The 25,166-nt window shown below is 36.8% G+C and overlaps 1 protein-coding gene across 2 annotated transcripts in view; it reads right to left on the bottom strand.

Annotated features, from left to right (window-relative positions):
- The window catches only part of KDM4C (lysine demethylase 4C), a 436,329-nt gene that overhangs the window by 186,531 nt on the left and 224,632 nt on the right, over window positions 1-25,166 (bottom strand). For both annotated transcript variants that reach the window (XM_021063862.2, XM_021063858.2), the window contains 3 exons: window positions 8,849-9,042; window positions 5,793-6,031; window positions 2,213-2,526 (listed from right to left, as the gene is read on the bottom strand). In XM_021063862.2, the coding sequence (XP_020919521.1) occupies window positions 2,213-2,526; window positions 5,793-6,031; window positions 8,849-9,042 (747 nt within the window). The remainder of the gene's footprint in view (window positions 1-2,212; window positions 2,527-5,792; window positions 6,032-8,848; window positions 9,043-25,166) is intronic.

Consider the following 25,166-nt stretch of genomic DNA (forward strand, 5'->3'; position numbering starts at 1 on the left):
AGGCAATAAAAAAGGAAAAAGAAAATATCTATCAGGGAAAAATAAACAGGCAATACCAAAATAAATAAATACATAAAGCATGACAGAGGATAGAAATAGATGGGGAGGAGGCTTGTTTTTTGTTTTGTTTTGTTTTTTTCAGGGTCATCTGAAAAGAAGACTTTTGAATGGCATCTTGAGTGCAGTGAGGGAGCAATACATTTAGAGCCCTCTGGTGGAGTATTTTGGATAGCAGGAAGAGCATGTAAAGTGTGAACATAGTTGGTTTATTCCAGGAAAAGCATGGAAATCAGTTACAGATAGGCAGACACCTTACAAAATAACACTGTTTCTTGAGAAGGCTGACTAAAACTACCTACCACCAGCATACACATAGCATCAAAATTAATACTAAGAAAAACTGGTCATACTACACAAAAACATAATGGGTCTGTATTACTTAGAAGGACTGCCTGACATCATGGTGTGAGAAAAAAATACCACACAGCTGTTCCTGACAAGGGCATACTAAGCCACTCAGCCCTTGATAGCAGCACTTGCTTTCCTATGCGGTCAGTCTTTTGTTCAGTGAAATGATAACGATGAAGGTGAAAGGCACTGAGAATCACATTGCCTCCACCAAAAGCAAGGAAACAGAAAAGTTACTCTCAGTTCCATTCTAGTTTAAAGAATCTCACCAAATATAAACAGGCGTTTGACTTAGTTACCATTCCAGAATCCTAATATCTGTTCAGCTATAATTAATCCCTATGTATATTAAGTTGTAAATTTTGTTTACTGCAATGTGAATACTATTTTCCAATTTCTCTTAGCTACCTTTTCAAACAAATTAAACCATATTTTTCTATTTCTCATATGTTTCCGAGAAATATTTTACAGACAATCACGCAAAGAAATGACAAAAGTTATTTGGTGAAATTAGGAAATCATTTATATTTTATTGAACATTTTAAAACTATTTATAAACAGAGTATTCCAGAAGTTCCCACTGTGCTACAGTGGGTTAAGAATCCAACTGCAATGGTTTGAGTTGCTACGGAGGCACTGTTCAATCCTGGGCCCAGCGCAGTGGGTTAAAGGATTTGGCATTGCTGCAGAGGCTTGAATTCAATCCCTGGCCCAGGAACTTCCATGTGCTGTGGGTGTGGCCATATTAAAAAAAAGAAAAAAAAAAACAAAACAAAACTCCACAGTATTCCATGTTAATGTCCTTATTTACTCTCCTTTGCTGCTCAAAGAGACAAAAGGCTTGTGAGGAGGTGAAATGAGCAGAAGCAATCAAGTGGGTCTCTTCAGCAGATAGCACAATTTATCTGCTCAAACATGTGAGGATCCCCTTGCTCATCCACTTGAACTCCTTTATCAAGCTGTATGGGTCAGAAGAGATTACCAAATTCTGATCATCACTACACACAACTGTAGCCTGGCTGATACACTCACAATCTTACGGTTGCGGTGAGAGTTTATACTAAAAGACTATGATATTAACATCAGACCAGAACCAACAAGAAACAAGGAGGCCCTATGCAAAGAGTTAGAACAGGGAGGTTGGAAATCAAGAGGGATCTTGAGTTTTTCTAAAGGCAAAAGGCCTGTATCTAGGCAGAGTGGACAGGACCAGAGGGTCAGCCTGGTCCTGGATTTGGAATCCATGAGGAAAGAGTGAGGGGAAGGCACGACTGCTCTAATGTTAAAATAGAGGCACTAGGAAGCCTGGGACCCAGAGTTATTAAGTATTGGCAGAAAGAGGTCAGAGCCCTGCAAGTGAATTATTTCTAGCCTGGCTGATACTGCAGGTGACAGAACCATTCTGAATCTTGACTGTATCAATGTCACTATCAATGCAACATCCTATTAGAGTTTTCCAAGTTAATACTATTGGGGAAAACTGGGTACATAAGATCTTTCTATACTACTTACCACTGCATGTAAATCTGTAATTATCTCAAAATAATTAATTTTAGAAAAATGCAAATAAAAAGAAAGAAAATTAAGCTCCAACATGTAGCCACAAGTTCCATGTTCTCTGAATTATCACCATGTGAGCTAGAGCTCACAGAGGCTTACCTCCCAATCATCGAAGCAAGTGTGTTTAAGGACCACAAATGTGAAATGTTATTTCTTTCCTAAAATAAGATTCTGACATACAGCATGCTGTACTCAGAGAGTGCCTTGACAACATAATACAGTAAAAGTTGACACTGCTACGTACACTGGGGACTTTGAAGCCATTTCTCTCGCCACTGAGGACCGCTGAGGCTTCCCCAGGTTCGAGGCCACTCCCTCGGCTCTCCACATCACTCTCTTCTCCTTCTGTCAAAGCGCTGGTACTCTCTGCTACGGAGGAGTAGGACTCAGGTGATTTTGGCCAGGGGAGCTTGGGTGGGTCTGATTCCTCAGACGTCACGTGGCCACTAGACATAGAAGCATAGTCTGCCCTGGGATTCGAAGGTGGAACTGTGGCACAGGTTTGGTCAGCCTCGGTTTTGATTTCCTCTGCTAGAGCGGTGCTTAGGCAGATGTTTCCTGAGAGGTAAAACAAAAGGCTTTTAATAAATATTATGCTGTGTTATTGCTGAGAACTATTACACTATTCTCAACTAAATTTCTATCTTTCAACTTCCCCTGTAAGTTTCCAATAGAGATCTGAGGGGGAAAGGTCACCAAAGTCCCATGCAGCCTTCATAGTTGTTAAGGTAAGACCTTGGAGTTTGGCAAAATAATATATTTATTTACTTACTTGGCAAATAATAGACTTATTTTTTTGGCAAAATAAAGGAATAAAAGGCTCCACTGCAAACCAATGTCAAAAGCCTGGGTAATAATAATAATTATCCAAAGCAGTAGCAATTTGAAATCTTTCTAAAAATAAGAATTTAGTTCTAATACATGTTATGGGTGAAACATTCCAGCTCTAAGGATGTACCTCAAGAACACATGTAAAGCTGTGCATGTCCGATAAAAATTATTTCCTACTCTAATCCTGCATCATATACATTGACAGCATATGAAAGGAGATCACAAGCATTTCTTTTGTAAAGCCATCTCAGTCCATTCTTCCTCCTCCCTTAAACACATGCATGCACACACTCACACAAGTATCTGTTCACCTCTCACATGGTAGCTCAGATGATGCACCTAGCCAAGTCTTTTATGAAATGCTCTGCCAGGTCTCAAAACCTAGAAGTCAAAAGGCAGTAACCATATGGCGAAAGAACTAATAAAATTGGGTTCCCTTGGCCTAAACCAACCCAGTAATTCGAAAAGTAGTTAACCCAGTATAATAACAAAATCATGCTGAGGGACTGTAAAGAAATATGCAGGAATTCCTATTGGGGCTCAGTAGGTTAAGAACCCAACAAAGGGAGTTGCTGTCGTGGCACAGCAGTAACGAATCTGACGAGGAAACATGAGATTGTGGGTTCAATCCCTGGCCTCGCTCAGTGAGTTAAGGATAAGGTGTTGCTGTGAGCTGTGGTGTAGGTCACAGACACGGCTCCGATCTGGCGTGGTTGTGGCTCTGATGTAGGTTGTAGCTCCAATTCGACCCCTAGCCTGGGAACCTGCATATGTCATTGGTGGGGCCCTAAAAAGACAAAAGAGAAAAAAAGAAAAGAACCCAACATAGTATCCATGAGGATGCACATTCAATCCCTGGCCTCGCTCAATGGGTTAAGGATCCAGCGTTGCCACAAGCTGCGGGCTAGGTTGCAGATGTGGCTCAGATCAGGTATTGCCAAGGCTGTGGTATAGGCCAGCAGCAGCAGCTCCAATTCAACCCCTAGCCTAGGAACTTCCATATGCCACAGGTGTAGCTGCTTAAAAAAAAAAAAAAAAAAAAAAAAAAAAAAAAAAAAGAAATATGCATATGTATTGCATAACTGTTTTCTCTGCACTGCTTGCTACCTTCTTTACTTTCCATATTCATGCATTCATCACAAATCAACTCAGAAGTCACCTACTCCAAGACACCTTTCCAGTCCAGCCTCCTGTCTATTTTGGGTCTTTCTTTGGTGTATGTCTATGTCATCCCTATAGTGGTACTTAGCATATTAGATAGAGATTAGGTTTATTTGTTTAGGTCTCCAATTAAGTATAAACTCACGGCAGGGGCAGGGGGGTGCTATAATTTAAACTCTATTAATGTAGATACTTCAAGAGCAAAAGGTATAAGAATGGAGAAGCAGCCAAGGATCCAATTAATTAGGACTATGATTAGGACTTTTCCTTTTAATCTAAGTGGAATAAGAGCAAGAAGCTGGTAGGGACAAGACCTAAGCTACCTATCTTTTAAAAGGATCACTATTGGGAATTCCCAGTGTGGCTCAGTGGTAACGCACCGACTGGTATCCACTGGGATGCAGCTTCAATCCCAGTGTGGCTCAGTGGTAACGCACCGACTAGTATCCACTGGGATGCAGCTTCAATCCCTGGCCTAAGGATTCGGCATTGCCCTGAGCTATGGTATAGGTCACAGACACGGTTTGGATCCTGTGTTGCTGTGGCTGTGGCCTACGCTGACAGCTGCAGCTTCAATTCGACCCCTAGCTTGGGAACTTCTATATGCCATGGATACAGCCCTGAAAGAAGCTTAAACAAACAAACAAACAAACAAACAAACAAATAAACAAGGATCACTATGACTGCCATATGGAAAGCTGACTGCTAGGAGTGACTACAGCAGATGTTGGCAAAACAGGAAGGAAGCAGTTTCTACAATAGTCCAGACAAGAAATATCAGGCATTACATGAGGAGGAAGCAAGGGGTGGCCAGATACGGGGGAGTCCCACAACTGAAAAGCAGAACAGATGAGGGGTAAGAGAGAAAGACAGGAGTTGCCAAAAAGCTCAGTTAATAAAAGGACAAAGTCCCCAACCAATATTAAAGAGGTAAAGCGGAGTTCCCGTCGTGGCGCAGTGGTTAACGAATCTGACTAGGAACCATGAGGTTGCGGGTTCGGTCCCTGCCCTTGCTCAGTGGGTTAATGATCCAGCGTTGCCCTGAGCTGTGGTGTAGGTTGCAGACGCGGCTCGGATCCTGCGTTGCTGTGGCTCTGGCGTAGGCCGGTGGCTACAGCTCCAATTCAACCCCTAGCCTGGGAACCTCCATATGCCACGGGAGCGGCCCAAGAAATAGCAACAACACAAGAAATAGCAACAACAACAACAACAACAACAAAAAAGACAAAAGACAAAAAAAAAAAAAAAAGAGGTAAAGCATTAAAACAGTTTCAGAGAAATATGCTATAAAATGGGGGTGGGGGGAGGTGGAGCACAAAGCAGTTAAGATTTACAGATGATGGTTTTCACATAGAGAAATAGCCAGGGGACTATATATACTATTTCACAGGACAGAATGATTTTTCTTGTTCTTTTGCAAAAATTTAATCTTTATTTTTTTCTTAAAATTAAGTCAAAAGCTAAGAATCTACAAAGATTTACCTATAATTGGTTTTCTCTCTTCCACATGAATTCAAGAGAAGCTTTACAAAAAAAAAAATCCATTGTATATTGTAAGTTGAGTTGTACCAAAAAATTTTTTTCATTTTACAATCTTCTTTTTTATTAAACAAAATAGTCACTGCTGGCTGTTTGTCTCCCAATTCCATTACCGTAGGAGTGGTGCTTATAACATTCCCTTGGCATCCTGGTTCAGTTACCCTTTAACTTTAGACAGCTTATTGGTTAAGCTATGTGGAAAAGTAAGATATCTGTCCTAGGAAACACAGATTTAAGGCAGATCAGTAGCTACCTGCTACTGATGTGTGAAACATAATCAACTGGTCTCTCACCTGAGAGTCTGATCTCATCTGAGAAATTATGATCCAGCTGCATCCTGCTAGCAGAGGCCTCTTCTTCTGAAGGTACTTCTGTGTTCGCTACTTTCTTTGCTTCTCCTGGCTTTTCACAGTCTTTGAAGTCTTGTGGGTCTGAGTCAGCAGTGGGGCCCTCTGCCCCATCAACTGTAGCTGACACTTCCTCGTCCTCCTCATTCTTAGGCTTCTTGGAGTGAGAACTAGCACAGTGGAAGCTATTAACAAGAGAAGCTGTAGTCAGAATGCAATGTTTGCAATGGACAGAAAAAAAGATACAACTGTTATTTGCACTAACTAAGAGAAGAAAAACTGATAGGTTTCTAATTATCAGGCAAAGATAACCTTCTAGAATAATAGATCAAATGTGAAACTGAGATCTTAACAATAGTTTTAATAACAATTTACTAAAATTAAAATTAAAACAACTCTAAAGCACTGATTATTAAACATTATTGGAAAAAGTCACTAAAATTTTATAACAATATTAAAAGCTCAAAATAAAAATAAAGTGAAAAATTATGACAAAGGGGTAAAATCAAATATTACATAGGTAATAAAGAAAGAAAAAGGAAACAAGGAGATTCCATAAAGCTGTTGTTAAAATTTGAGTAGATTATTATATTCCAAGGTGAACGGATAGCTACATTTCCCTAAGTTTGGTATAATTCTGAAATATACACAAATATCATCAAGATTAAATAGCAAGTTATCATTAACTAAAGAAATTAAGAGAGGAGGAAGGCTAACTATATGTATTTAACATCTTATATTAACGTATTTGATATCTTTGCTGCAGATGCCTTTTGTATACACAACATTTCTAACACTTTCATTTAAGAAGACTTGCAACTCCAATCAACATGCATTTCAGAGCCCACACCACACGAAAACACATCATTAGTGTTTTTCTATAAGAAGTCACTGTAAAACAAACAGGGTAGTTAGGGACAACCTATGTAAATTAGCTTTGGCTCCTGCTGGGAGTCATCATCACTTTTATTGAGAACCCATGCACCGGCCCATGAGGAAAATCTCTACATTATGACTAGCACAGTACACATAAAATAAGATGGCTAATATCTTTTGAGGATTCCAATGAATTATTCCCTTCCTCCAGTTTCCCTATATAGAGTATATTACTTAAGACAGATCAGCAAACCCATTGATCAAGGCACAAAGCTGAACATAATAAATAGGCCCCTTAACATTAGGCTTTCTAACTGGGTAAGTGAAGACCACTGATTCCTTTAACCTATTGAAAGGCACTTCAAATCTGTCCAATATCAATGAAAAGGGACCACTGTGGTTAGTAACTAGGAGATCAGATCATATGCCTAATTAAAGTATTGTGTATTCTGTCCAATTAAGAACAAGTCTCAAGATGTCCTACTGCCTAAAGAACTCAAGATTGACTACTGCCTCCTCCAACAGTGAACTCTTTTAGCAATGCAGATTAACACATTCAGAACACACAGTGACTCTCTAAATCAGTGTTTCCCAAACTTTTTTTGAATGCAACCCATAGGAAGTTATGCATTCCAGATGATGACACAATATACACATACACACATGCTCACAGGGCATAAATTAATACTTATCCTTACCTCACAGGAAGGACTATGTTACATTTTAATCTATTTAACTTTATAATTTAAAAATATTGTCCCTAACCTATCAAATTGATTTGAAAACTAAAAGTCTGAAAATTGCTACTAAAAACTATAGGTTGAAATAGGAACACCAGGGTTTTAATTCTGCTATTAATGAATTCTGTGCCTCAAGTATATCTCTTATAAATGCTGAACTTTGACTCCATGTTCTTAAGGTTCCTCCACTCACTAGCATTCTAAAATACCAGAAAATAAATGGTCAGGGGGAAGAAGAGAGAGAGAAAGAAAGTCAGGAAATAAGCATCAGAAGTGTGGGCAAAAATTTAAAATTACAGTGTTATTTGATTAGTAGCAAAAAAAAAAAAACTGGAAACAAGCTACAGGTCCAAATACAGATTAAATACATGCAGGCATTAAAAATTACGTTGTAGCAAATCATTCAATTACATGAAAAAACACAAACTGGTCATCAAATTATTAATAGAGCATGGCCCCAATTTTGGAAAAGTATATAATATTATATAATAAATTAAAAATATATATGTAAAGGATATATACAAAATGTTAACACTGGTTATCTCTGGATTGTGAGGTTATGGGTGATTTGGGATTCCTTCATTATTCTTTTCCTTATTTTACAAATTTTCTCCAATGCACAAATAATACTTTTAAAATCTGAAAGAAAAACAATGAGTAATATTGGAGAGCAAAAATGTAATATAAACCTGGAAAATATAAGAGCCTAAAAAAAAAAGCTGCCTGAGGAGGACCTGAGCAATGTAACACATACCCTATTTAATGAGTTTTAAGATAGCAAGATGACCACGACAGGCCTAAAGGCTTTTGAAATGGCACTGGCCACAAAAATGGAATGTAGAATAAAGTGCACAGGGACAACCACATTACAGAAACACCACATGCTCTGATGTACATCTTGTGAAAGAATAAAGCCAAGTGTGTATAATGAAGCAAAATATAGGCATCCCAATGAGATGAGTAATATCAGAGATGTTTGACAAATAAAGAAGAAAACTACTGAAAGTCAAAATCAGTAGCAAAATAAAAGAGCTGGAAATCAAGTTACTGAAGTTGACAAAAATAAGGAGATGAAAAGAGAGCATTGATAAGACTTCAAATACATTAGTATAAGGGGTTGAGAAGTTCTAGAATTATTCTACTTCCCATGCATTGCAACTTCATGAATATTCTCAAACAATATACACTTCTTATATTCTATTTATTTACTTATTACACTTACAAAGAATTAAAAATAACTTGCCTCAAATTTTCAGTAAGATATTAAGTAAACTTAGGATGAATAAACATAAAAAAGCAAATAAACAGTCTTTGAGAACATTATGTTCAATGACCCACTTTAACTGAGTAAGTACAAGTGGGATGGGGCAAGGATGAAATCATTACCTCCTGGATGCTTTTCGTACTTTCCTCCTCCTTTGCAGCCATGCTTTTACTTCTGGGGTGGATTCTGGAGTAGGCTTTGTGTGATCAATGGTGTATATATCCTTCCCTTGTTTCCAAAGCTGGTATCTGTCTGGCTGAAATTTCCTCACAAAGATATCCATGGAAATTTTCACCATGTCTTTCCTGCAGGTGCACTGAAACACAATGCAGTTGGAGTGTTTTAAACATTTTACTCACTAGATAGTCACACTGAGTTGTCCTCTGAATGTACCATACACACTCAGTCTCTACATGACTAAGGATAGTGCTTTACATTTGCTAATATTCAGTAAGTAATAGACTCAATTTCTTCTGAGTAGAGGTGACAACCTGTGTGTTTGCATCTACAAATGACAGAATAAGATGCTATAATGCACTGTAGAGTTCTTGGGAACCATGTATCAAGAATAGCTGAAAGCAAAGAACACACATTGGAAAGCACACCTGCAACAGAAGGACTACCTTCCCATCATAAGATGCTTCAGTGAGCTGAACACAGAGGTCTGCAATGAGGAAAACCTGGGTTGGCAACGAATAAAATTAGCTAATAAATGGGTGGTTAGCATAATTTAACCAATAGATTGAGATAAATTTTCTCCATGATATATTTTAATCGCATTAATAGTGTTTATTAACAAATATACTCTCATAAAGTAATTAACAATTGGGAGCAGTCTCTTCTACATCATATCACATCAAACACCCACCATCACCACTACAATCAGCTCTACTAATGTCAAAGTAAGAAGTTCAAAGATAAGATTATTTTGAATCCACTAGAACTTTAATCCTCATGAATACATAGTTAGCAGTCACATCTTATAAAGCAAGTGTTCTATAACGGCCTCACACAGGTTAAACTGTGTCTGGGTTAATACTCCATGCAACAGGACAGTAGAATTCAAATAGTGAAACACAAGTAGTCACAAACATGTAACTAACGCATATTAACAATCCCTAACACACTAGGAGACAAACTGGTGACTCAACAACATCCTTGAAACAGTAAATGTTTTGATATATCAGCAATACAATTATCATCTCCATGAAAATTAATTTTAAATTTCTTAGGGATCTCCAGGTCAAAATTTTCTACCACAGAGTTCCAATTCTGACTTGAAAATTCAGGGAAATAAAACAAACAAACAAAGCAAAACAGTTGAGGAAACCGCTGATGGTCAATATGCCCAAAGCAAACTTCTTCAATTGCAAACAAAAATTCTATTATCAATGATATGACAATCCTTCTATTCTTCTATAGTCCCAGTCAATATGCCCTCATCCATCCCCGCTTCTACCCATAGAAATCCAGTCTGTCACCATCTACAATTAGCTCTTCCTCTACCTGCATAAATCCTTTTACCCAGGAGCCATCCAACTACTTCACTGTCAGATGCTGAAACCTAACATAGCAAGTTAACTAATTTCCCTGTCTGCAGTCTCTATTGGTACCAATTCATCTTTATAGTTGTCAATCTCCTGCAAATATCTCATAATCCTTCATTTCTGAGTTTAATAAGGTGTAATGCTTTGCTCTGCCTTTAAAATAAAATCTAAACTCCTGAGCCTGGCACTAAAGGACTCGAAGCTTTGACTCCACTAATGACATTTCCAGCTTTCTCTCCCTGCAAGTCAACATGAATATTCTTCTTCAACCCAGGTAGAAGTCACCTAACACAATGCCTTCCTGCTCACCATTCCACTGTCCAAGGAAAATCATCCTCAACAGTAAAAGCAAATTGTACCAATTATTCTTCTGAATGGAATACTATTTATACATACCACTGCTTTCTATTAATAGTGAAGTACAAGCAAACTTCATTTTACTGTACTTCACTTCACCATGCTTCACAGATAAAGCACTTTTTACAAATAAAAATTTGTGGCAACCTTGCATCGAGCACACCTATCAATTTTTCCAGTAGCATTTGCTCACTTCTGATTTCTATGCCACATTTTGGTAATTCTCACAATATTTAGAACTTCTTCACTACTATGGTGATCTGTGATCAGTTATCTTTGATGTCACTATTGTAAAAAGATTACAAATCGCTGAAGGCTCAAATGACAGCATTTTTAGCAATAAAATATTTTCTAATTAAAGTATGTACACTGTTTTTCCAGACATCATATTACTGTATATAATAGGCTACAGTATAATGTAAACATAACTTTTACATACACTGGGAAAGCAAATAATTTGTGTGACTTGCTTTATTGTGGGAGACTAAAACTGAACTCACAATATCTCCAAGGCATGCCTGGAAAGAGAGAGGTCTAAGTCATTACCTTAACTTAGAAATATGGAAAATGAGGATCCTCAGAAATTTAAAGATATTTTAAGATGGAACTTTTCACTAAAAGTAGAAATAAAATTTAGAATCATCAGAAGAGCCTTTATTTTCATATAGTGTTACTAATATTTGCTTCATGAAGAAAAATAAGTGGACAATATAGATGCTTTAAGTTTCCTTGGCTGAAAAAATTTTGTCTTACATTTTAATTTCCAAAAAATAAATAAATAAAAATCATTATATTGAAAAAAATTAGCAATGAGATCTTGCTGTGTAGCACAGGGAACTATGTCTAGTCACTTATGATGGAGCATGATAATGTGATAAAAAAGAATGTATACATGTATATGTAACTGGGTCATCATGCTGTATAGTAGAAAACTGACAGATCACTATAAACCAGCTATAATGGAAAAAAATTAAAATCATATTAATTTTCCATTCCTCTCCCTGAGAAGTCTTGGAGTTTCCATGTGGCTCAGTGGGTTAAGGATCTGGTGGTATCACTTCAGCAGCTCAGACCTCTTCTGTGGCATAGGTTTGACTTCTAGTCCAGGAACTTTCACATGTCATGAGTGCAACCGAAAAAAAAAAAAAAAAAAAGAGGAAGAAGAAGAATATGTGTCTTAAGGGATTTATCTCCAAAATACAAAAACAACTCATGAAGCTCAATATCAAAAAAACAAACAACCCAACAAAAAATGGGCAGACAATCTAACAGACATTTCTCTAAAGAAGACATACATATAGCCAAAAGACACATGAAAAGATATTCAAAATCACTAATTATTAGAGAAATGAAAATCAAAACTACAATGAGGTATCACCTAGCGCCAGTCAGAATGGCCATCATCAAAAATTCTACAAACCATACATGCTGGAGAGGATATGGAGAAAAGGGAACCCTCCTAAACAGTTGGTGGGAATGTAAATTGGTACAACCACTATAGAGGAAAAAAAGAGATTCCTTAAAAAACTAAATATTGAACTACTGTATGATCCAGCAATCCCACTCCTGGGCATATAACCAGAGAAAAACCATAATTCAAAAAGATACATGCAAAGTTCCTGTCATGGCTCAGTAGTTAACAAAACCAATTAGTATCCATGAGGACACAGGTTCAATCCCTCGCCTCACTTAGTGGGTTAAGTATCCGGCATGGCCGTGAGCTATGGTGTAGGTCACAGAAGCAGCTTGGATCTTGCATTGCTGTGGCTGTGGCTTAGGCCAGCAGCTGCAGCTCCAATTCAACCCCTAGCCTGGGAACCTCCATATGCCATGGGTACAGCCCTAAAAAGACAAAAAAACAAAAAGATACATGCACCCCTGTGTTCAAAGAAGCATTATTTACAATAATAGCCATGACATGGAAACAGCCTAAATGTCCACTGACAGATAAATAGATAAAGAAGATGTGGTACATATATACAATGGAATATTACCCATAAAAAATGAAATAATTCCATTTGCAACGACATGGATGGACCCAGAGATTATTATATTAAGTGAAATAAGTCAGACAGAGAAAGACAAATATTATATATCACTTATGTGTGGAAAAAAATGATACAAAGGGTAAAGGTGGGGGAGGGATGAATTGGGAACTTGGGATTGGCATATGCACACTACTGCATATGGAATGAATGGTCAATGGGGACCTGCTGGACAGCACAAGAAATCTACTCAATATTTTATGATAACCTATATGGGAATGGATATGTATATATTTATAATTGAATCAATTCTCTGAACACTAGAATTAACACAAGATTGTAAATCAATTATCCTTCAATAAATTTTTTAAAAAAGAAAAAAGAATGTCTTACGTTTAATTTTAATTATTTAGAAATAGAATGGTAAAATGCCCAAAATAATACAAAAGAACAGTGCCAGAATCAAAAATAGTTGAAGTAAACTTCAATAGCACAGAGAAAATCTACTCTTACCAGCACTAATAAATAATACACTCATCTAAACCCCTAATGATTAAATGAGAGCATTTAACAGAATGTGCTATTACTAGAGAGGGAAGATATTAATAGTCCTACTTAGAAACAAATAAATTTATAAACTACACATTAGCACAAAGAGCAATGACCAGTAATAGGTAACAGACCTCAATTATTTTGGATATGAATTCAAAACACTAATAAGAATGCCTTTTCTTACTGTTTCTTTTAAGAACATATATATTAGCTATGTAGCATGCAATGGAGATAAAGTCCAAATTTAAAGAGAACTATCAGGAGTTCCCATTGTGGCTCAGCAGTAATGAACCCAGCTAGTATCCATGAGGACATGGGTTCAATCCCTGGCCTCACTCAGTGGGTTAAGGATCTGGTGTTGCCATGAGCTGTGGCATAGGTCACAGACATGGCTCATATCCTGCATTATTGTTGCTGTGGCATAGGCCGACAGCTGCAGCTTCGATTTGATCCCTAGCCTGGGAACTTCCATAAGAGTGCAGCCCTAAAAAGACAAAAAAATAAAAAATTAAAAAATAAAGTTAACTATCAGCAGTATATATGCACTAAATTCTTCCCTGTTTCACTACTCTAAAACTTGTTACACAGAATCATGATTATCTGCTCCTTTCTCCCAGGAAGTCAAATTCATGCTCTCCATTATTTATAGTGAAAATCGGCAATCTCATTTCAAGATGAAAGAAAGTGTTTCTAAAAATCAGCGACTTCCTAAGGCAGAAATTACAAAGCTAGTCATGTGAACTGCAGAATTGGAAATTTCGGATAATCACAATATATGATTAATAAAATAAGGAGTTGATATTTAACAAAAAAACCAAACTCTATTATTACTGAGCCAAACTGTGCTATTACTTGAATATATTTTCTTTAGATACACGAGATGGCTAATTATGGAAGGGAAAAAAGCTTTCATGTGAGAATGTTTGATAAGGAAGACTTCGAAGGTTTGTTAAATGTGTGAAATTATTCTGCTTTTCAGTCTACAACAAATAATATTTAGGAAGGAATTAAGGAAAGAATAGCTTAAAATAAGGTAACAAGCCTAGTAGCCACTTGATAGGGCTGTTATGTGTTAAACTGTCTCTCCCCCTCAAACCCAAAAGGATGCTGAAGTACTAGCCCCCAGTATATCAGTATATATGGACATAATTTGGAAACAGGGTTATGGCAAATGTAATTATGCAGGGTGTTACTGGAGTAGGGTGGGCCCTTAAGCCAACAAGACTAGTGCCCTTATCAGAAAAGAAGAGATACACACACAGGGGAGATGGCCATGTGGAGATGGAGGCACAGATTGGAAAAACGAATCTACAAAGCCAGGACCACCAAGGATTAACTTCACCACCAGGAAGAGGCAGGGAAGGATTTCAGAGGGAGGGCAGAACTGAAGATACCTTGATTTTAAACTTCTAGCCTCCAGAACTGTGAGATGATACATTTGTCTTGTTTTAAGCCACCCAGCTTGCAGCTTTGTTACAACAGTCCCAGGAAACTAATACAGCCTTAGAAACTGTATATAAATTTTTGGAACTAGGCAGTGCAATACTGCTGTAACAAACACCTAAAATCATGGAAGTGGCTTTGGAGAAGAGAGGGGTAGAGAAAGCTTCTGTCATCATAGACAATATATAAAAGGAAGAACAGAATGTTGCTAGACATATGAAGATTAAAGGTGCTTCTGGTGAGGTTCCAGCTGGTAATGAAGAGCCTGGTATTGAACAGTGGAGGAAAGGTGATCCTTGCTATGAAAAATGGAGGAATTGTGTTACTCTATTGGGTGAAAGGTAGAACTTGTACGTGACAAACTTGGATATGCAGCTGAGATTTCCAATGCAAGTATGGAAGATTCAGCCCCTGTTTTTCTTTCCTGCTTATTGTTAGATAGGAGAAGAAATAAAGAACCTGAGGGAGGAACTGCTAAGCAAAAAGAAACCAGTTTGGAAAATTCTCAGCCTGTCCACATAGTGTGCCTGGAGACTGGGTCAATGTTTGGCCGGACAAATACTTGCTAAAGAGATTAGCTTGTGCTTCATGGATCAAATCAGCCATCTCAGCAGAAGCCAGGAAAGGAAATGTGATTATCCAAAAAAGACGTGAGGAGGACCATCCTGTCTTATGGTTTAGACATTCGAGTTGCACAAAGACCAAACAAGCTTTTGAGGATTTTATACCAGCAGAAATGCTACCAGCCTGAAAAGGACAGAAATAGGATAAAATGAAGGAAGAATGACTGGAAGGACGAATAACAATGAACAGGACTGAGCCAAAAATCCTCTGTATAAGGATCCTCAAAATCCTTGTACAGCATCCCTAATAAGCTAACACCCAGGGATTATAGAGGATGCTGTCATATGTTTTATTTAAGATATACTTTTTTTTAAGGGCCATACCCTCGGCATATGGAAGTTTCCAGGCTAGAGATCTAATCAGAACTGCAGTTTCTGCCTATACCACAGCAACAGCAATGGAGATCAAGCCACATCTGCAACCTATACCAGAGCTCATAGCAACACCAGATCCTTATCCCACTGAGCAAGGCCAGGGATTGAATCCTCGTCCTCATAGTTACTAGCTGGGTTCATTACCACTGAGCCACAATAGAAATTCCTGTTTTATTTAAGATATATTAATGGAGGTATTCAATGAACCAGAAAACATGCTAGTGTTAAAATTTTCTAAACATAAATGCACCAAATATTACTTGCTAATTGATGTAAAAGATAATATGCAAAAATAACATTATTCCTTTAAAGTTCTATTTGGATTATAATGCCTTTGAAGATAAAAGAAGAAAGCATGATACCAGTTTGTCAAGGGACTATAAGACTAATGATGCAGCATAGTGTGGTGCTAAAAATAACCAAGCTTCACCACTAACCAGCTGTGTAACCTTGATCAAGTTATTAAACCTCTCTGTGCCTTAGTTTCCTCTTTTAACAAACTAAGCACAACAATGGTGACTATCTCACAGGGCTGATATAGGATTAAACTTTTTGTATTCGTAAAACACTTAGGCTGATATAAATGTTAAATTTGTCTATTTTTTAATATGATAAGCTTTATACAAATTGCCTTAAATTGGTCTGAATTTAGAGGTTCCTAGTGTTATTAAATTTTGTGCTGGGAAGGTTGAACCAACTAGGAAAATAAGAATCAGGTTACTATACATAACAGATGATCTTAAAAGTGAAGGAGAAGTACACAGAGGTGTTGAAGAAAGAAGAGCAACTACAGACTTGTAGGGGGGCTGAGAGATAATTTGACAGGACACAGTGTGGTGCACATTCAGCTTGTGGTTGGATCCTACCAGACTCAATTCCTTGGCTTCCCCTCTGGAAGAAACAACAGAAACTGAAGGCCCAGTAGAAATCAGACATTTATGAGGGGAAATACCTTAACGAAAATGAATCCTGCCAGGTGGGATACTGTAAAGCAGAGCAAGATGAGGATGGGTTGAATTCATGTAACTTCTTTACTATATCTACAGATTCAATGCAATCCCTATCAAATTACCAAGGACATTTTTCACAGAACTCAAACAAAATATTTTAAAGTTTGTTTGGAAGCACAAAAGACCCAGAATAGCCAAAGCCATCCTGAAAAAGCAAAGTGGAGCCAGAGGAATCAGGCTCCCTGACTTCACACTATACTACATAGCTACAGTCATCAAAACTGTATGGTAATGGCACAAAGACAGGTAGATCAGTGGAACAGGATAGAAAGCCCAGAATGAAACCCACTCACCCACAGTCAACTAATGTATGACAAAGGAGGCAAGAATATATAATGGAGAAAGGACAGCCGCTTCAATATGTGCTGCTGGGAAAACTGGACAGCCACATGGAAAAGAATGAAATTAGAACTCTTCCGAACACCATACACAAAAATAAACTCCAAATGGATTAAAGACCTAGATATAAGACCAGATACTAAAAAGACAAAAAAAAAAAAAAAAAAAAAGGAGTTCCCATCGTGGCTCAGTGGTTAATGAATCTGACTAGGAACCTTGAGGTTGCAGGTTCAATCCCTGGCCTTGCTCAGTGGGTTAAGGATCTAGCGTTGCTCTGAGCTGTGGTATACAGGTCGCAGATGTGGCTCAGATCCCGCATTGCTATTGCTCTGGTAAAGGCCGGCAGCTGCAGCTCCCATTAGACACCTAGCCTGGGAATTTTCACATGCTGTGGGCGCAGCCGTAGAAAATACAAAAAGACAAAAAAAAAAAAAAACTAAAACTAGATATTATAAAACTCTTAGAGGAAAACATAGGCTGAATACTCTCTGACATAAACGACAGCAACATCTTATAACAACCATTGTAACTATACTCAATAAAAATAACTCATCTTACAAATACAAATGGCATATTAATTTCTATTTACTTCAGAAATGCAAACCAGTAATTGTAAAAGCTATGTTTTTCAGCAAAATTTAGTCCCCTTGGAATATTGTTTTTGAAGGTTATCAATTAATTATATTCAAGGCACAACTAAATTACCACATTAAGATCAGAAATACAGTAAAAAAAAAACATCCATTTCCTATCTAATATATAGCAAAACTATCTTACACCTCCAAAACCATAAGCTACAAAAAGATGGGACTGTGTATCAAAAGGGAAAATGCTAAACATTCATTGAAATCATCATTCATTTGCTTTGAAAGTCCATAAGTTCATATGTTACAAGCTGCCCTTTTAAAGAGAACATTTCATAAATAAAGAACAAAGGGAAGAAAAAGATTCTCCATTTCATTATTTTCTAACAACATGCTTTCTTTAGCTATGACAATAAGAACTAAAAAGAATGTGCTAAAATAATTAGATACAAGTATTCATTATTTTTTATTCTAAGCAGTAACAAAGATAATGCAAAGTATTAGGCAGAGCAACCTCTTATTTAACCATGAATGTGATGATCAATTAGAACCAAAATCAGTAACTAAGCCTGAAATATAATTATATTCTAAACCATCAAGCCACTTTTTTATAGTAACATAGATAATTTATCATCTGTAAGTTCAGATATCTCACTGAAAAAAAGTTCAGACAATTCTAGAGCTAGAGCATCAAGAGAAATCTTGAACTACAAAATGTGGGTATTAAATTGACAATGCTATAATGAGTCTTTCCTAAGCAGATTTTTTTGACTAACTGATCTATAATTTACTCTTTATTCTTCCAGGTTTGCTTCTCTTGCATTCCTTCTTATTCTTTAACCCTTTTATCTGTTTTCAACTTAGTCATGTCCCAAACCTAAAAACTCTTCTTTCCCTACACATGCAAAAATAAACAAAAACAAAAACAAAAATAAAACCCACTGGTAAATTTGTTAGGATTAAAACAAACCATGTTATTATCAATCCACTAGTACTCATGAATCTCTGTCTCACAACTATGTAAACATACACTCAATCAATATAAATAAATGGGTTTCCACTGCATCATACCAAATGAGAGAAAGGTCCAGCTCTTTGGAAAACAGCCACACTGTTAACTCCTATTAAATCTACCAAATGCCAGGAACCCCAGACTTTTTCTGGTACACTTATGCCTCATTATTTCTCATTTCAAATATGAATGGGGAACAGCAGTTTCCAATATGCACTGAAATTTTTAAGATATTCTCTCTGATTAATAGTTTCTGGCATTATGTTCCAATGAAGAAGGCATTCAATTTTTACAGAATTAAATTAAATTAATTATTTTAACAGAAACATAGCCTAATTTAAATGGTTGCTAAGAATCATTAAATAAAAACAATTTTAGAAAACAGATGCATTATGCAGCTAATGATGCCAATATCTGTTGACACTTCTATTGATATCTATTGATACTTCTACTATATGTAGAAGTATCTAACCTAATGAGATATGACAAAAATTTCTGAAGGAATCTTTATTCTTTATATGTTCACCATACAATTAGAAATGAATAAAAGTATTTAATGCACTGATTAACTATAAAAATGTAAAGGAATCTATTTATATTGCAATTACTCCAATTAAAGTCTAGAAAGTTAAGTAGAATATTCCACTTCTGTAGTCCATTCATTCTATTACATTAAAATTTTCATTGTCAGTTACAATCTGAACAGAATTTCACCCTCCTTGGAGTACTGGACACAGGCCAGTACTTCTTAGCTGGCTCAAAGCTAAGTGTTTATTAGAAAAAGGGGAATTCAGAATCAGTATAATGAATGTAGATGAATCTAATGTACATGATGCTGAGCCAAAGAAACCAGGCATTTAAAAGTCCACTCTGCTAACTGTTCCACCAGATTCATGAATAATACTATGTTTAATATGGTTAATAAGCTGAAGCCACATGGTTCTATTTGTTGAACATTTGACTACAGCTCTTCTACTTATGAGCTCAGTAAAAGTGAGTAAGCCTTGAGCTCTGAGAAGCCTGCTCATGCAAAAATATTTTCCTGGCTCTCTCACAGGGATTCAAAAATTTTAAAGTGTGTAAATATACTTGATCAATTGAGTTATTTATACATGATTACGACTATGATCTTCCCAACCCTCTCACTCACTAAAAAAAACTGAAGTAAACTCAACATGCTTTTGCAAAGCAATGTAGTGTTTTAAAGTTTCAATCTGGACTCAAATACTTATATTTTACAGAACTGAATTTCAAAGATGGTAGAGTCATGCGAATCTTCAAATAAACTAAAAAAGAAATTGCATGAAATTAATGTAAGAGTAAAACATAAAATGCCCTATTTCCTACCAGTTCCTACCTATGCAACACAGTTAGGCATCCAACAGCATGCACCCAAACAGGCCTTCTCCCTGTGGTCACATGTGATATCCATCAAAACACGAATTTACTTCACCTGTGTACTATTCAATCACTGCTCATTTAAACATGTACCCTCTTCACAAATAATTTTCTGAGAAAATTATTATAGTTGCCTTAACAATTTTAGTATTATTTTTATACAAGAAACAAAGTTTTTAAAAATTTGGAACTAATTAAAGTGAAAATAATATTTGAACAGCATTTTTTTTCCTGAGTAACATTTCATATAATGTTAAAGACAGTCAAAGACAAATAAAATAGGCTGTTTCACCAAATCACATGAAAAGTAAATTATATCATTACATTTACACTGAGCAGGGAGAGAAAAAAAATACAATTCCAAGATCAATATTAATCAACAAAGTCAGTATATAAAGAGTACAAAGATCATTTCCTTTGTCCTTATACACATTAATGAATAAGCAAGTTCTGTAGAAGGCCTAAACATCCTTTGTTTTTCCCCAGACTGTTCTGCAGAACTCACATAACCCGGATTTTGCCAAAGTGCACAAAACATTTAAAGGTTCTGGGGATCCCAGAATACACACCCAAAGAAAATTTCTAAATATTTTGTTCTCATAGACATGAAGAAGAAAGCGGCTTTAAAAAATCCATAAAAGCCAGGAGTTCTCGGTGTGGCTCAGAATTAAGAATCCAACATAGGAGTTCTCGTCATGGTGCAGCAGAAACGAATCTGACTAGGAACCATGAGGTTGCAGGTTCAATCCCTGGCCTCGCTCAGTGGGTTGAGGATCTGGCACTGCTGTGAGCTGTGGTGTAGGTCACAGACACAGCTCAGATCCAGCATTGCTGTAGCTCTGGTATAGGCCAGCGGCTACAGCTCCAATTAGACCCCTAGCCTGGGAACCTCCATATGCCACAGGTGCGGCCCTAAAAGGACAAAAGACAAAACAAAAAACAAAAAACAACCGACAGAGAGTCCCTAAGGATGTGTGTTTGATCCCTGGCTTCACTCAGTGGGTTAAGGATCTGGCGTTGCCACGAGCTGCTCTGTAGGCTCAGAGGAGGCTCAGATCTGGCATTGCTGTGGTTAGGATGTAGGCCAGCAGCTACAGCTCCAATCTGACCCCTAGCCTGGGAACTTCCATATCCTGCAGGTATGGCCCTAAAAAGAAAAAAAGAAAAAATTTTAAAAAAGATCCCTAAAAGCCAAAAAGATAATCATAGTCTTAGTAAAGAAAGTATGACACCAGAACTTTCTTATTCTCATTTTAATAAATTATTGTGAATTGTTTCACATACTTTTGGCATATGTGATCTTCCCCTTCCATTCTATTTTAAACCATGAAAATATATACTGTGCTAGTCTTACTGAGAAGTACATTTTAGTGGCTTAGAGAATTGGAGGCCCTTAAAAACATTTTTTCAATAAAAAATCTTTTTAAAATATATTAGGAAACAGAGATTCAGACAATTTAATTTTCCCAAGGTCACATGGCTAAGAAGTAATACAGCCTTTACCAAGTTCAAATCTAGAATAACTACCATAGTCTTAACAACTGTACTATGGACATTCCAAAACCAAACCATATTTAACACATTTTAAATGGTTTTTAATTTAAATGTGAGCCATATTTTTCCATTCTAAATTTCCTTTTCCATGACCCATAACCAAGTTGAAATTGTACTTGAGAATAAATGCCTGGGTCTCATTATTTTTGCCTGTTATGCATGATATCATGCCATGTTGATAGAGTTTATCCAGTCTAGCTAAAGACTTTCCAAAATATGTTTCCTCCACTCCTCTGCTTTTAATAGGTTCAATTTAATTTCTTCAGAATATTTTCAGGCTTCTCCATGCCAACATATGTCTCCCTTATAAAGTAAGGCAATTACAAAGCAATTTAAGGTATGGGACTAGAAACTCTATCTTCCTGACCTATGGGAACACTGCTCAAACAGACAAAGAAAAACTATGCAAAAAAGAAGGGGAATGGATTCAAAGAGCCTGCTCCAGGGATCTCTAAAAAATTACGTAGAAATTATTTTTAGAATTTCTGCTTCTCAACACTTACCTGAATATGTGATAGAAAGGTTATGTAAGTTCAGAGTTACAGATATTAAACAATCCACTCCCACAGTGCCATGTAAAACAAAGCATGAAATTGGACTCTTTAGTAATGGGGAACAGATGAAGTTATTTTGTTCTGAATTCATGTGTTACATGTCACACTTTCTATGGGTGATAAATTTGGGCAAAATCTGATAAAAATAGGGCTGCAGAATCTCAAGGATCTAAGCGTTTTAGAAATACAAATGCTTGCTCCTAGGAGTCTGTAAGATCATGTATGAGAGAGCCGAGAGAAGTGGCATAGACATTTCTCCAAAGAATAGACATTTCTCCAAAGAAGATATACAGATGGCCGACAAACACATGAAAAAATGCTCAACATCGCTGATTATAAGAGAAATGCAAATCAAAACTACCATGAGATACCACCTCACACCAGTCAGAATGGCCATCATTAATACATCCACAAATAACAAGTGCTGGAGGGGCTGTGGAGAAAAGGGAACCCTCCTGCACTGCTGGTGGGAATGTAAGCCACTATGGAGAACAGTTTGGAGATATCTTAGAAATCTATACATAGAACTTCCATATGACCCCGCAATCCCACTCTTGGGCATCTATCCGGACAAAACTCTACTTAAAAGAGACACGTGCACCCGCATGTTCATTGCAGCACTATTCACAATAGCCAGGACATGGAAACAACCCAAATGTCCATCGACAGAGGATTGGATTCGGAAGAGGTGGTATATATACACAATGGAATACTACTCAGCCATAAAAAAGAATGACATCATGCCATTTGCAGCAACATGGATGGAACTAGAGAATCTCATCCTGAGTGAAATGAGCCAGAAAGACAAAGACAAATACCATATGATATCACTTATAACTGGAATCTAATATCCAGCACAAATGAACATCTCCTCAGAAAAGAAAATCATGGACTTGGAGAAGAGACTTGTGGCTGCCTGATGGGAGGGGGAGGGAGTGGGAGGGATCGGGAGCTTGGGCTTATCAGACACAACTTAGAATAGATTTACAAGGAGATCCTGCTGAATAGCATTGAGAACTTTGTCTAGATACTCATGTTGCAACAGAACAAAGGGTGAGGAAAAAAATGTAATTGTAATGTATACATGTAAGGATAACTTGATCCCCTTGCTGTACAGTGGGAAAATAAAAAAAAAGAAAAGAAAAAGAAAAAAAAAAGAAATGGCATAGAAATATACAACATATAATCCTTCTCCTAGGATCCTCAGATATGTTACCAATTCTTTCAAATATTTTTAAATGACTAATTAGACACAATTAGAAGTTCATCCTACACCTGGTATTAACCTTAGGAGAAATTATCTGTTCCAATCATAATAATTTACAAATGTAAAACTGAGGCAGAAAAACACTAAGATACTTGCTGGCTATCAAAAGGATAGTGAGTAGAAAAAAAAAGGTTCAAGTGATGCAAGATTTGTTAATCCTACCTACTAGCATCTCTGGGATGCTCAACTTCCCATTCACTGAACAACCACTAAGCACACCGAAACATGCTAAGTAATTCAAAGGGCTGAATGCAGAATTAGCCAGCCCTCAGGTTTTACAATAGAGTTCTGGCCATGGTAAAAAAAAAAAAAAAAAAAAAAAAACATCTGACTGGAGTTCCTGTTGTGGCTCAGCAGGTTAAGAATCTGACATAGAGTTCCTAAGGATGTGGGTTCAATGCCTGGCCTCACTCAGTGGGTCAGGGATCCAGCTTTGCCATAAGCTGTGGTGTAGGTTGCAGATGCTGCTCGCATCCCACATTGTTGTGTCTGTGGCATAGGCCAGCAGCTGCAGCTCCGATTCCACCCCTAGCCCAGGAATTTCCATATGCAGCAAGTGTGGCCCTAAAAAAAAGAAATCCGACTAATGTTGGGGATGTTCAACTCTTCAATTCTGTGGAATTAGAGATGAAGGTAACATCTTCTAACTCTCTTCCATCCTTTTTGTACAGTTCAAACACTAATATCAATGTAGGATATGTTATTGATAAAGAAATAGTTTTTCTAACGAGAGGAGAGAAGAGAAAATAAGGAAAAAAATTCATAAAAGAGCCACATATATGCATAACCAAGCCCCAAAACAGAAGCCCTGGATTGTACTGTCGCCCTTCAGTATCCGTCAGGGATTGGTTCCAGGACCACTCTCAGATACCAAGACCTGAAGATGCTCAAGACCCTTAAATAAAATGTAATATTTGCATATAACCTATGTACATCCCCCAAATGCTTTAAATTACCTGTAGATTACTTATAATATCTAACATAATATAGATGCTATAGAAATAGTTATAAATACAATGCAAATGCTATATAAACAGCTGCCAAGATGGGCAGCAAATTCAAGTTTTGCTTTTTGGGGTTTTCTAGAATTTCTTCTAATATTTACAGTGTATGGCTGGTTGAACCCACAGATGCAGAACCTGAGGATTCAGAGAGCTGACTGTGTCTACTAAGGATGATCTTGCTTGGGAGAAACAAAAATAACTTGTTATTTTTCAAATAACTTCTAGGTTATCATATTTTTATGTCCTATATGTCATACTGAATTTTAAATATATTCTCAAGCAAAAATAAAGCCTTTATTTATTGAACAATCATGTCATAATCCCTATCCCACACCCAGTGCATACGTCTATTGCCACCTAAAAATTCTCTGGCATTATTTCTAAAACAGGAAACAACCTGATGAAAGCTAACTGGACCAAGCATTTAATGCCTTTAGGAAGGAGTATAATTTATTTCAGGCTTTCTAATGTTAACAATATGCTCAGAAATTTAACATTAAATAATATAAAAAAAAATTTTGTTGGAAATAACATTTTTTTAAATTGACAGACAACAGATACTTTTTCAGCAAAACTTCTTTAAAAAACTACACAGCACTAAAAGTAAATAATTCAGCATCTCAGATTCATTCTATCTGGCAGTTCCTGCATTCCCACTCAAGTGTTAGAATATGTCTAGCAATGCTAATATTTTATCTGTTATTAATTTTGTGAAATAATTTAAAGCAGGGGTAAAAGGCAGATATATTCACTATGAACCAGTAGAAAAACAAGAAGACAGAAAAAGACATAATATATTTTTAAGGGTTTCTTCAATTTCTCTGTGTCCAAATTTA

The sequence above is a fragment of the Sus scrofa genome, chromosome 1 (assembly GCF_054392235.1).
Source record: "Sus scrofa isolate SSC_HxYL_T2T_F1_AM1 chromosome 1, Sscrofa_HxYL_maternal_Yorkshire_Landrace_v2.0, whole genome shotgun sequence".
Lineage (NCBI taxonomy): Eukaryota > Metazoa > Chordata > Mammalia > Artiodactyla > Suidae > Sus > Sus scrofa.